The following is a 14,246-nucleotide window of genomic DNA, read 5'->3' on the forward strand; positions in this document are numbered from 1 at the left end:
AACACGGGAGGCTAATGGCATTTTATTTTTAGGGGAATCGTTAATTACCAGGGGAGTGATTTGTGATGGGAGTTATGGGGTCGTGTTGGTGTTTGACTTCCAAACGTGTGTTGTTGTTGCTTTTGGTATCGATGGTTGGGGTTTACTTTGTTTATTTCTGCCACGTCTTTCCTCCTGTTTTTAAATTAACATGTCGTGTTTGTGACTGACGTGTTCCACCTGTCACTCATCAGCCCCCCCTTGTGTTCAGTTTGACTTCTTACTCTTAAGTGTCGCTTCCTTTCCCACATTTATTCTTTGTGTTTTCCTCTAGTCTTCTTCTCAGTACCTCACTGGTTTGTTCTACTGTGTGAATATGATTTAATTTTCCTCTTTATTTCTAAGACAAAACCTTTTTGTGTTTTGGATTCTGTTTTCATCATTTTTAATGATTGTTTTTAACTCTGATTTCCTTTGCCTTTAAAAAACCCCCAATAAAAACAAAGCAAATGCGGCTGCAAGTTACCAATGTTGTAGTTAGCAATTACGTTGAATGTTATTGAAACTCTTCAATTAATCATAAATCCATTCATATATGTGAAAGTGGCTTGCTTGTCAACTAATTGCTGTCTTTGCATTTTCTAAATCACATTTTGAGGCACAGTTTTAAAACCTGACCTGAACAGGGCTTCGGTCCATGATGAATAGAAGTATTTGCTATTTTGAATAATTGCCACTAAGCTATTCCACGGAAAATTAATTCCTAAACTGCCCACTAGTGACAAACACAAGCAGCTTACGGTGGACACTCTTGGTCGGAGCTGAAGCCTGGAGGCCTCTCTGCAGCTGACATTCGATCGCTGCTAAATTTTCTTCCCTCCGGTCGAGTGGAGAATGATCTGATTATCGCTTGAGTGTGCATCTTTAAGAATGGCGCCGTGAAAATGGAATGGCAGTGGTGAGATGAGAGAAGTTAATGAAATGTACCTCAGGTTGAATACCTTGAGGGATAGCTTTGGAATTGGGCCTCTGATTAAAAATCACTCAGAAAGAGAACTAATGTGGAGAGACAGGGCCGGGTCCAAACACTGGTTCAGCGCTCCACCAGCGGAGAGTCATCCGCAAACATGGAAAACCTTGTTCGTGTGATTATTTGGGATGAAAAAGCCAATAATTTGCAACTTAATGCATATTTAAGAGGTGATTTACTCCGTAAAACTTTCTGTTATGCAAAGGACAGTATAATACCAACGTACTCCAGGCAGAAAAAAAGGTAATATGAACAACAGGAGATGTGTTTGCCTTGTTGGGAAGCCCCAACTGGGCTGGAACTGATGAAAATGGAGAGACATGATTGTGCCCTGTGGAGGGTACAGCAGGCAGGCATGGGGGGGAGATCTGGCCTATTTAAACTAGGATTGATGACATGTTGAAGGTAGGCCCGGCCCATACTCTGTTCGCTCTTCCACCCACCCTTCCTGGGGTGAGAAAGAGAGCTAGGACTATGGGGGAAAAGGGAGAACAGCATGGGCTCAGGTAGATTGTCTCTCTGTGCTGTCATTGAGGCAGGGAGGATAGATCACCCCTCACCTCGATGGCTATTACTTGAGCTAACCCAGAAGTGTCAGTGACATCAATCTGAATACCTGTAGTGAAGCTACAGCCGTATAACCAACAGAAGTTATTGCAGTGCACAACAAAAATTGAATCAATGTTCACTGTTCCAGACCCCTCGCATTCATCCATCAGCGCTTCAGGCCAGTGTAATCTGAGGAGATTGGTTGCCTGACAGTCAAATGTGTGGTCTGCGGGGCAGGGCGGAGCCGTCCCCTTCAAAGATTTGTTGTCACCTGCATCACAATAAGACAGGAACAGGTCTGTCAAAACAGAAAGACAGGCCCTTTCACTGATTATGGTGGTGTAAATCCAGAGCAGATAGGGAAGCTGAACGCCAATGCTTCTTGATGCAAACACATGCCATCAATCTCCGGCGTTGGCCTGTCACGGCAGCTCTTTGATGGCTCTGCCTTTCTGGCCTTGCAGCTGTCTGGCGTCTGTCAGGACAAAGTTGATGGCGCTCTCTTTTACCTTGTCTGGTCGTCTTGAAATTGAAAGACTGGAAACCCCCAGCGAGCGCGGAGGAGTCGATGACGTCCACGCCGTACTCGTTGTGGTTCTTCCTGTACAGCATAACAGCCACCACCAAGATCGCCACGGCGATGATGCCGGCTCCCAGGCCAGAGTATAGAGCCACATCGTTAGAGCTGTCCATACCTGAAGCACATGAGACACATGAAGATAAAACATGTAAATACAGTCGTTGGATGAGTGTTGCTAATACAGACCCAGCCATGTTGATTTCCACAGTCCAATTATATGGTATAATTACAGTATATACAGTATTTTCCACACTATAAGGCGCACCTAAAACACTTTAATTTTCTCAAAAACCGACAGTGCGCCTTATAATTAAGTGCGCCTTAATATATAAAAACAGTTTAAAGATAGGCCATTCATTGAAGGTGCGCTGTATAATCAGATGTACCTTTTAGAGGGATGTGCCTTATAATCCAGTGCGCCTTATATATGACTTTTATTATTATTATTATATTATTATTATTATTATTATTATTCATTAATGAATTAATTTATATTTTTTGAATAGGTCATTCATTGAAGGCGCACCTTATAATCACATGCACCTTATAGTGCAGAAAATACTGTATTTGCCATACTCAATACTCATACTCCTAACTGTTCCCAGGGAGTATGACTGCATATGTGAAGCACTGGAAGGACTGACTTCAAAATTTTTGTGATGTCACTCATTATTTGGTGGAGGGGAGGTTCCCAGGCTTCCGTAGCAACCTCTCATCTCTGATTGTGGCTAACGACTCCAGAATAGATTAGACATGCAAGACAGACACCCCAGGATCTCTGACCATACTGCTGGTGGTCGAGTTACGCTGGTGATAATGCAGCGGTTGAGGCAGCACTGCTGTTATCTCTTGTAGACACTCAAGGTCATGGCAGGAGCTACACTGCTTGACGCCGGCTCAAACATGGAGATGAAACAACGCGAAGCGACTAGCTGCAAGATAGGGCAGACCATCTGTCTTATCTATGCCGCACCGTGCACCAGAGAGAAATAAATGAACATCCACAACCAGCCATTATTTTAAACTGTTACATATCACACTCAAGCTGTTAACATGGAGGGTGATTAGCTTAACTGCCTTCAGAACCCACCGGCCTTTGTTCAATAGCGATGATGGATATCTCTCAGCGCAGGCAGGCAGAGCCCGGGCGACATAGCTGGAGATCAGCAAGTTGTTGCAAGGACCAATCAGAGGCAAATAAATTAAATGTATTCCTACAAGGGCGATCAGTCGTCGCATAACTTATACTGTCCCCATTTAATCACTTGAGCTTTCCTTGAAGTCTGTGCAGGAGGCAGCAGGCACTACTTTTACACTGATGTGGCATGCTAATGAGGGCACTCAGGCTAGCATCTGACAATCATTTAGCCGAGGCTAACTCAAGTGATTGAAAGCCGCCATAGGAATATGCACCGTAAATTTGTCAAATTAGCTCACTTGCAACAATTACAAGCCATTAATTCTCCTCAACATAGCACATGCTCACTTGTCACAACCAATAAAAGGCAAAAGCACAGCTGTGATGTCACAGCTGCCATAAAAGTCAGACTCTGAGTAATTACATGCATGTGTAATGAGCTCTTGCTGGGTTTAAACAGGAGTTGGTCTGATGAAAGGCATACTTCTATTTCTGATTGAATTCAAAAAGGATGTCGTTACTTTTTTGGCTAACTTTAAACTTAGAACATATCCTCGATTGCACCCAGAATTGTTGGGCGTTACATTTTTAGTGACAGGTGGGGGGTGGTATGGGGGGGGGGTTGAAGATGAAAGAAATCCACAGAGGAAGACTCACTTTGAGGTTTAACGTCATGTAGCAGCTTTCGATCTGCAAAGACAGAGAGATAGAATGAGACAAAGAGGAGAGAAAGTGGTGATTAAGGTCTGAGCCGCTGTGAAGTGACTAACAAGCCTGGTTTAAGATCCAACACCCCGAGTAGAGAAGAGTCCCTCTGCTGAATGTACAGTATCTGATAATGGCCAGGCAGAGATCATTATCATCCTCATATCACCATAGATAAAGGTGGTGAAGTTCAAACCGCTCAAAGGCTCGGAAATACCTCTGAGTGAATTAATCATCTCCAACCAAGTCCTCGAAACAAGATTGAGTCATCTAAGAGAAATGCTGCCACATAACTTTCAAACCTTATCCTCCATTTTTCTTTTAAATGTAGGATAAAAATAAAATGAAAGGAATTATAGCTACATTCTAAGGCTGAGCAAATAGAACAACACCTTGATTTCAAGAGTCATTGTCCATAAATTAAGCTCCTGCCTTCGGGTTGTACATTGGGTAACATTAAACGACATACGTTTTGTTCCAACCAGGAGTTAATGCATCATAAATTCCAATAACTGTCCAATAATAACACGTGTATTGGTCTCCATTTGTGGTTAAGTGGTGAATAACGTATAAATAATAAAGTCTTTATTTGAAAACATGTCCAGTACTCCAGGAACATTTATCGTGCATTATCATGCACTCCTAATGCGGCTGCACTCAAAGACATTGGATCAGCAGTCGTAAAGCATTACAGATGTGACTGATGAGCAGCTTTAAGCTCAGGTCTCTATTGGATGATGGACTGATGGGACAGATGATAAGACATGACCACCTTTAACAGGGTTTATAAAGGAATGTCTCTCATAGGAGCAAACCTTAGCCAGTTTGTGCATAAAAGCAACGGTCCAGTTCCACTTTGACCATCATTATGTGCCTGAAATCTGATCTGAATCACACTGGTTTCATTCATTCTATAAAATATCTATTTTACTAATGGTAGTTTTCTTCAGGATCGATGTCGGTAGATCTTAGTTCACGTCTATATCCTCACCTTCTATAGAGAATATAGAGAGAATAACGGATTACTGCTTGAGTTAATGAAAATGTGCTAATAACTTCAGGAGTAATAATTCTTATAGAATAGAACACGTGACGTCATAGATGTGAGTAATCCATAAAACAGACATTATGAGTCACACTTATATTGTTGTATGACTGTCAGGGTAATTATTTAAATGCTATTGTTTGTTGTCATGATGAATTATGAATGTAATATAATTTACTATGAAAACCATCATTACACCTCATGGTAAGTGCTATCAACAAGTCCCACAATGCTAAAGTGTGACTGACAGCGGTTAATTTATTTGGCGGTGAAGCAGGTAGCTGCTTAGCTAATCCTAATTTTAACATTAACCAACTGCTTTTGGGCGGTAAGAGAAAAACAATCAAAATGTATTTTCCAGAGAGCAGGCGTTAACTAAGGATGAACCCTCTGGACAGCATGCAGAGTGGACCACAGCCAGGACTTACATATTATAGTTTGATGAACTCACAAAATGAATGCAAGTCTGTCGAATAAATTAATTACTGGCGGCTGGAGTAAGACCCAGCGTCATTGAACCTTACAGCTAATTTGGGCTCAATCCCAGTTCTAACTCAAACCCTCCTGCTACGTTCTCCTCGCTTTTTGACTGAAAATAGAGGAATGATGGGTTACGTTATGGTTTGGATAATCGTCACAGACATTTATACACTGACAAACAAATCCGCAAGTCAGGCCACTCAGTCCAAAGCAGATTGACAGCAAAATTATTTCTGCTGAAAATCAGATTAGGTCCCTGGTTTCCTCATATGTCCCCTTAAAGAGAGTATTAAGTATGAGTATTCTAGTATTGTAGTACCTCCAGATGAGAGCTGCTCGACATACTTGGTTTTTGAGATACAAGCCGTCGCTCTGTCCATACCGTTCGACATACGAGCAAAAATTCCAAATACAAGCTGTGCTTCAGGACACCACCACTAGTTGGCGGATGGATACAACATCAACTGAGCCCGGATCTCATTCTTGTCGGTGCAGTAAAGATGTAACTCGTGTGTTCTAACTTTTATGTTTCATTCATTCTTTATGATTGTTTTCCTAACTGTGGATAAACATTGATAAAAGTGAGTGTGTGAGTGTGGGAAAAGGTAAAAAGACACTCAGTGTTAACTATGAACAAGCTGGGTTCCTGGTAAAAAAAAAGACGCTCCATTGTACCAACTGTGAAGCAGCATTAGCATCATGCTAATCCCCGCACTGCTTTCATTACTCACATCTGCTGTTACTCACAGCACCGTTGGGGGGGAGAGGGAGGGTAAGCAAATGGGGGAAACTACCATTTGTTTATCATTGATGCAACAGAACAAAGTGTATTTACACATCCGCTACAGTAGGTGGCGGTGGCGCTTTCACGTGCACATGTAACACATCATTAGCTGTAATTAACAGCATGGCAGGGAGGATTTACTGCTCTGTAATGGTGTAAGGTTGTTTTCACCTGGCACACACACACACACACACACACACACACACACACACACACACACACACACACACACACACACACACCAAATATTTTCTTCTTTCTAGGAGGGGTTAACAGAAGCACCACTCTAGTGTGTAAAATATCGTAATCTTTGCGTGTGCAGCAATACTATGACATTTCAATCCAAATGTCAAGCATGATTTAAAAATGAATGTGTGCACTGTGACAGATTCAGTATCACATACAACATGTCAAGAGACCAGCCCCACCCCTCCACTAAGAACAGCGCGCTGACATTAACATGCACTGGGCATATGTGTCAAACCGCAGTGAGATCTTTAATCCGATGCACGCCTCCTGTTCAAACATGCCTGCGATGATTCTCCATGTTTCGCTGCTACATATGATGTTGATGGAGGAACGGTGACGATGATAATGATGCAGCCCAGCAGGGAGAAGAGCCTTACTCTGAGTACATAATCCATCTGTGCAGTTCTCGGTGGCCTCGCTGTTCCCGTCGCACATCTTGCCTCTGTGCCTTGGCGTCGGGGAGTTGCACTCTCGAGTTCGCTGCCGCTCACACTGACTGCTGCATGCGGTCCAGTCGCTCCACTCGTCCCAGCCTCCATCAACTGCAATGAGACAAAAGTTTTATATATTTCCTACAAAAACTTTAAAGTTTATTAATACATGCTACTAATAAGATTTCAGTCACACAAATGATTATTATTTTTGGTATTCATGAATTTTTCAGTTCCTCGTGGGTACCCTCTGATGACCTCTGGCTGCTGACTGAACTCTCATCCTAAACATAAACATTGGTTGCCATGGTGATGTTATTGCATTATTAAGTCCAACAACACTGTTTGTCTGACTTTACCTTGACTCCTAAACCGTCTCTTCAAGATAAAACGATGAGTGTCCAGTTTAAAGGAAGGACAGACGCCGTATCTGTTACGTGTCTCAACCTTCATTTTGGTGTTGTATTTACACACATTAAAAAAATCTTTCCCTGGTGGCCGCACACACACACACACACACACACACACACACACACACACACACACACACACACACACACGCACACACGCACGCACACACACACACACATACACACACACACACTCACTTTTACCCCCTTGTAGGGACCCACTTATCTTTGCAACTTTGTGGGGTCCACCCTTTCCACTGGTGTCATACACACGCACACACACGCGCACACGCGCGTGCACACACATACTCACGTTTGTCCCTTGTGGGGACCCACTTATCTTTGCTACTTTGTGGGGTCCATCCTTTCCACTGGTGTCGCATACACATGCACACACACACACACACACAGGCACACGCACACACACACACACACACACACACACACACACACACACACACACGCTCACACTGACACACATATATTAAGTTTGACACACAGTACTCTGAATGATGTAGTGTTACCGCTTAACAGACATTTTCTCCCCATTAACCCTCAGGCCTATTTATATAATAGGATTTGGTGCGGGGCTATGAAACAAAGAGAGCCTGCTGGTGCATCCTAATGGCTGGGATTCCTTTGCCATGCTCTGTCATCTGATCAAGGAGGAACACATCATGCTTAGCTTAACAAATACTGGGAGACCATATGGCGCCTGAAGATTCTCTGGCAGCAGCGACACCAATGATGCAGCGCTGTGGGTGGGTGAGGATGTAATCGTCTTTGGTGGCGTTCCATAGTCCCTACCTACACTCTGTATTTGCTTCTGTTTTCTTCTTAGCTACTTAAGATGCAAATGATGTGTTTGCATGAAGTGCTGAGTGCTCTTGAGTTTGACCACAGTGGCTGGTGAGCGTATGCGTACTGTTTCTCCTGACAGCTCCCTCATGATTCGTTGATGTGTTGAATGAGCTCATCTGTTTACTGATAGACGAGAGATACAGTCAGACAGACTGAAACAAAGTCAAACTGATTCACTTTAAAACATCCTGTAGAGGCTGATCCTGAATCAGTTAATTCCTAAATTAGTTTGTCGCCAGATCCTCAAGATACCGATTTGTTTTGGAGAAATTCTTGGATTTAGGTAGTCATTGAGGACTTTTGTTCCTTCGGTTGTCTTGGTTCTTTTTATACTCAGTAAAGATTATTACAATAATACCAGCAGCTTCCCTTTTCCACAAACCTCCTTCAAATAATGATGTTATAAATATACCGGAATTTCCGTAGTGTTGAGTGCACCTGAATGTAAGCTGCACCAGGTAAATTTTAGAAGACAAAAACATTGTACAAGTAAACCTTAACTTGCGTTGTTAAATGGTTGCAGGAGATGGAAATTAAGTCAAAAAACGACATTGGTTAAACCTGGAGACAAGTTTATTCGACCTAAGATAACCGGGAAATGTTGTCTTTGGTTTAACCTGGAGGCAAGTTTATTATATATAAATGCATTTTCAATAATATTTGGGTAATATACAGTAAATCTATTTTAAGCTTAAAAACAGTTAAATTTTATATTTTAATATTGTACTGAAAAAAATGTTGCTGTTTTGTTTTCAGCAACTTCTTTGCTATGGGCTAATGTATGTTTTTATTCTGATTTACTATACAGTAACACAATATAATGTGCTTTTAGTAGTTTACTAGTGGTATATTTGTGGCAGACAGATGTAAAGTGAAGTAAAATGATGAAAGCTTGACTTTTATTTTCATGTTTTCGTTTTTTTTTTTGAGAAGCGACACACAATCGAGAACGACTTAACTTGAAATGACATAAGCCAAGGTTTATCTGTACATATATAGGCCATACTGGTCTGTCTATAAGCCGCAGTAACATTTTTAAAAACTTTTAACTACCGCTGTTCTCTGAATAGCACCTGTAACTCGGTAGTAAAACCACGCTGCTGTGTCCAATGTCTCGCCATTGATTCATTGATGCCAAGCTTTTGCGCAGCAGCTCTGTTTCCTACTTTGACACCCAGATCAATTGCCTTTAACTTAAAAGCTGCACCATGTGGCTTTCTTTGCGAGTTTTCCATTATGAGGGGAGTGCATGATGTGCAAAATGTACGTTTGAAACGCAATCAAACTATGACAGCATCTTTCTTGCCAACTTCCTTCGTGATTCTAATTGAAATGGCTCTTTAACCAGTTGTGTTAAAGTATGACCATGATCTTTTCTGCTGCAGCCCCTCCCATCATGCTGTACATGTGAGCGCTGAGAGCTGGATCCTGCTGAGGTGAGCATACAGAGCCATTTTCAGCATTATATAGAAAACATTTGCAAATTAATTGGTGACAAATCACATTAAGAGTCTCATTGGGTGCACAGACCTCCTCATTACACAGGCTGCGTTGGGCAGCAACTGAACCAGTGCAGTCAGCCTTTAAAGGATTACTGCAAATGCTGCATTTTCCATGCATCTTTATTGGCTTAATTATCAAAAGATGTCATGAATTTTTTGACTGTTTTTAAAAGAGAGTCCTCTCTGAAGAAAAGTCATCTGAATATTACCTCCCTCCAAATGTGTGGAAATTCATCAGAATCCGACATAATCCCCACAGGTAACTTCATCATGATGTCTCAGGTTTGTGTCATAAATAAATCATTTATTTATGACTTAATAATTTATATAGTGCATAAATAATCACATAATCTGTTTTGGATTAGAAAAAAACAAGCAAGCTTTGCACTGCTGCTGTCTTGCCATTCTTAAAAAAATAATCAGGTAACAAAAGTACACAATGTGAAGCCCTTTAGCATCTACAAACTTGAAAAGGAGAAAACTAAGCATTTTACTGGGGCCACTTTGGAGACCTTGGATTTTATTTTCTTGTTGGAATATTCATGCATGTCTTCAAATACCATTAAAAACAACATGATTATTTTAAAGAACGTGGTACAGAGTCCACTGATCTGTAATGGCCATTATAGCAACTACGTGAAAACATAAATCACTCAAATGACTTGTCTTTGACAGATGGGAAGTGCAGCAGCAGAACAGTTCATGTGTGAGAAAAGTCCATTGAGGATTTAAAAGAGTGAAGTCTGCATTCCTCAGCATCAGTGACTTTATCATATAGCAGTTGAGGACCTGAGGAAGAGCTGGCAGGATGGGACCACCAGCAGGACACAGCAAACATTTGGAGTATTTACTTGTTTTTCTGTGGCAGGTTTAAACTGGGTTTGACAGGAGTAGGAGCAGAGCAGGCTCTTAAAGGAATGACTGTCAGCAGCACAACATCTCAACGTCAGTTTCGGAGGAAACTTTTTATATGACAAATATCCTCAAATGGATTTTTATCTAAATTAATTCTTCTTCCGGGATTTTTAAAGTTATAGTCAGATGGAAAAACCAGCAAATGCACCGGTAAAGTTGAGATGAATGTTGTTGCTTAAGTGATGAGCCCTTTTAACATTTAATCCCTGGCAGAGATAAGTGTAGATATTAATAGCTGCATTTTGACTCAAGACAATTCTCCGCAATATATCTCAAATAAACTCACAACTAGCATCAATTTTAATTAAACATCTACAAATTATTCTGACACTCCTGCCACTCATTAGTCTGATTTATCAACATTTAATTACTAACTTGTGAAAATCTTCCTTGTTTAAATGTATAATTACAACTATTTGTACCATTGACCTGTTTTTTCCAAACTCATTTATAGACAATTCAATTTTCCATGTGGTGTTTCCACATCAACATATCCATAATGTAATTTCAATTAGATCTATTCTGAATAATTATAACCACAACTAAATTCTGATTACTCAAAATGTCATTTATTGTTAGCAGCAATTTAATTCTCATTACATTTTCATTATGGATATCTACAATTACTCCACATTGCATTATAGCTATCTCAAATAGAATTCTATTATAACAAACGTAGTTCTGATGAGTTCACTTCTACATGAGAAAAATAATTTCTAACATGTTATTTTACAGCTATTCTCGGGTAACTTCGTAGCTACTAACAACACAGTTTTGTCATGTTGAAGGATCATTTTTGCACTAGTGGAAGCCAAATGGCCACCAGCCAGGCTCACTGTTGACCAGAAGAATTCATGATCTCATCTCTTTCGAAATTCCGAAATTCCAATCAAATATTTTTATGTTGTTTTTTTTAAACTGTTTTTATTTTTATTTTGCATGAATATGAGATCGGGGCGGCATGGTGGTGCAGTGGGTAGCGCGCTGTCACCGCACAACACGGCGGGTCCCGGTTCGAGTCCCGCTCTGTGCAGAGTTTGCATGTTCTCTCAGTGTTTGTGTGGGTTCTCTCCGGGTTCTCCGGGTTCCTCCCACCTTCAAAAACATGTGCCTCGGGTCCCAAAATTGCCCGTAGGGGTGAGTGTGTGTGTGCGTGGTTGTCCGTCTTTGTGTGTTGCTCCGTGGCGCACTGGCGTCATGCCCAGTGTGTCCCCCCGCCCCACGCCCTATGCCAGCTGGGATAGGCTCCTGCTCCCCGTGACCCGCTACGGCGGACAAGGCGGTAGAAAATGAACGAATGAATGAAAAATGAATGAATGAATGAATCTGAGATCATTTACTGATGTCTAGAGTGTAGACGCTACAATTAAACAAGGGACAACTAATGTCTTTAGAAATAGAAATCAGTTGGATTAGTTAGAATTTCACTAGTACTGCATCCCTCCTGTGCTTCAACTAATCTACTTTGCTGCAAGTCTACTTTTGATGTGGTTTTAAGCTCACACATGGGCGCTGTTATTCAATGTCACACTGCTTTTGCCTATTATGTCCTTAACAATACAGGTCATTCTAAAGCAGCCTGTCTACCATTGTGCAAACTGAATAAATGTCCAAAATGTGTGTTTGTTGGTGGCAAATTCATGAATCACGAGGCTGATGGAGAAAGTCAGAGCATACATAAGGAAAGAAGAAACAGAGGGCTATCAGGCCAGTGTGTGTGGGTGTGTGTGTGTGAAGGGAGAAGCAGGGTGAGCAGATCGAAAGCTGTCTCTGGGAAAACACTGAATCAAGCTGCGAGCGAATCTGAAATAAAAATACAGACTCACACACCTTTAGATGAAGATACAGGCTCCTATTCTTAACCGGGAACTTGTGATTGTGATCATAATTATAAAGTTTAGGTGTAAAAGTAAGGTGAGCAAAAGCCTATGGAAATGACACCTACTCATCAAGTCTAGCACTGAAGAGGAACAAAAAATAATCTATATGAGGCATTGTTAGGCTGGTAGAGGTGATATTTATGAGAAGGTTGCATTATTTGAATCCGAAACAGTTAAATAAAATCAGGTATTTGTTATATCCTTTTAATATTTTTAGTAAAAACAATATAAAACTGAATGTCTGGGTTAAAAAAAAAATACAACTTTGGATACTAGTTTTAAGTTCATTAACAAAACTCTTTGTCCCTTATCTTGACTTCCGTATCGGTCTCCATTATGTGTCCTCATCAAACCGACCTGACTTCCCCGACTCACACTGATATGTAAATCTCTCGGCTGGACGTGCAGCACATAACTTATCTTTATGTCTGTGTAGACAGGAACCGTTATCCATAAATGTGAAGTTGTAGATAAACATTTCTGATTTTGCCTTTCAGATCTGTCACAGATTTGAGATGTGGGTCTAAGTGAATATTTCAGGCTGGTTGAGTTTGAGAAGGAAGCTAAAGGACGACTGTCTGCCAGATCAGAGAAGAGAGATCGTTCAGGAACAACGACTTTATGAGCAAACACAACATTTTTCAACATTATCAAGAGGACTAGTGAACATTTGTGCATCATAGTCGGTGTTACTGCAAACTGTTGCACAATAACCTGCATGATAGGTATAAAAATAAGAAGAGAGACCATTTTGGAGAAATATGGTGTTGCACTGAAGTAAAGGCCCAATACAAAATGGAGCAACAACAGTAATAAGGGGCAGTATGTGAAATAATCAGGACCTCGATCTGGTTCATGGAACGGAAGTGAAAACCAGAAACTTTAGGTATTTTAGCCCGGAATAAAAACGAAACCGAAAACTTTATATTGTTTAAAGTTCTTGAACAGAATCGGTTATTCAAAATAATAGTAACCCGTTAATAAAAATTTTTTTTTTTTGTTTTTGGAAAAAATATCTGACCTCATGTTTCACTTCCTGTGATTCTCTCAATGCAGAGTTCCCCGGACACTGCTCTGAAACTTTGAAACTTTGATAGTTTAAAACTTTGAAGCATTGAAACCTTGTTGCATCATGTAAACTTTTTATTGTAGGGACATATCTACAGTAACATTATAATACTGTTTCCGATCAGAAAGAACCAAATTGGCCAAAGTTTCTGGTTTAAAGCCCTGGAAGTAACTGATCCAAGAGATGGACGCCATTCTTCACATTGGCAAAGGAACCCAGCGGTCCGGTCTTTCAGTACAAAGAGGTTTCCCTTGGAAATCAGATTACATGTCTGTTTGTACACGTTCCCTTAAAGCATGAACGTATTCTAGTCTTACATGTATGTACAGTTTTATAGTACTTTATTAATACTATTACCATTACTAGTGACAAATCTGACCTCCCTGACTGGACAGACAAACAGAAAAAACTGCACAAGGATAGTAGATCTAAATCTAAAATATAAATATTACATTTATACACTTCTTTTACCAGAACTGCAGCCATCTTTCATTTTTGTTATTTCTATTCACAATGCATTCTTGGATTTTCTACCACCATCCTCTACGTTTCCATTGGGAGTCGTAGCAGCCAGTGGTTAAACAGAGCACTACAACTCTTTTTGTCTACATAACAACCTTAACACCCACACACACACAC

At 40.7% G+C, this 14,246-nt stretch overlaps 1 protein-coding gene across 2 annotated transcripts in view; it reads right to left on the reverse strand.

Annotated features, from left to right (window-relative positions):
* Positions 1-14,246, reverse strand: part of LOC137593080 (netrin receptor UNC5D-like) — a 172,087-nt gene that overhangs the window by 41,427 nt on the left and 116,414 nt on the right. The window contains exons 7-9 of one of the 2 annotated variants that reach the window (XM_068311673.1): positions 6,917-7,081; positions 3,934-3,966; positions 2,068-2,253 (exon numbers count right to left, since the gene is read on the reverse strand). In XM_068311673.1, the coding sequence (XP_068167774.1) occupies positions 2,068-2,253; positions 3,934-3,966; positions 6,917-7,081 (384 nt within the window). The remainder of the gene's footprint in view (positions 1-2,067; positions 2,254-3,933; positions 3,967-6,916; positions 7,082-14,246) is intronic. The other variant, XM_068311674.1, reaches the window with a different exon arrangement.

This window comes from Antennarius striatus, chromosome 3 (genome assembly GCF_040054535.1).
Source record: "Antennarius striatus isolate MH-2024 chromosome 3, ASM4005453v1, whole genome shotgun sequence".
Classification (NCBI taxonomy): Eukaryota; Metazoa; Chordata; class Actinopteri; order Lophiiformes; family Antennariidae; genus Antennarius; species Antennarius striatus.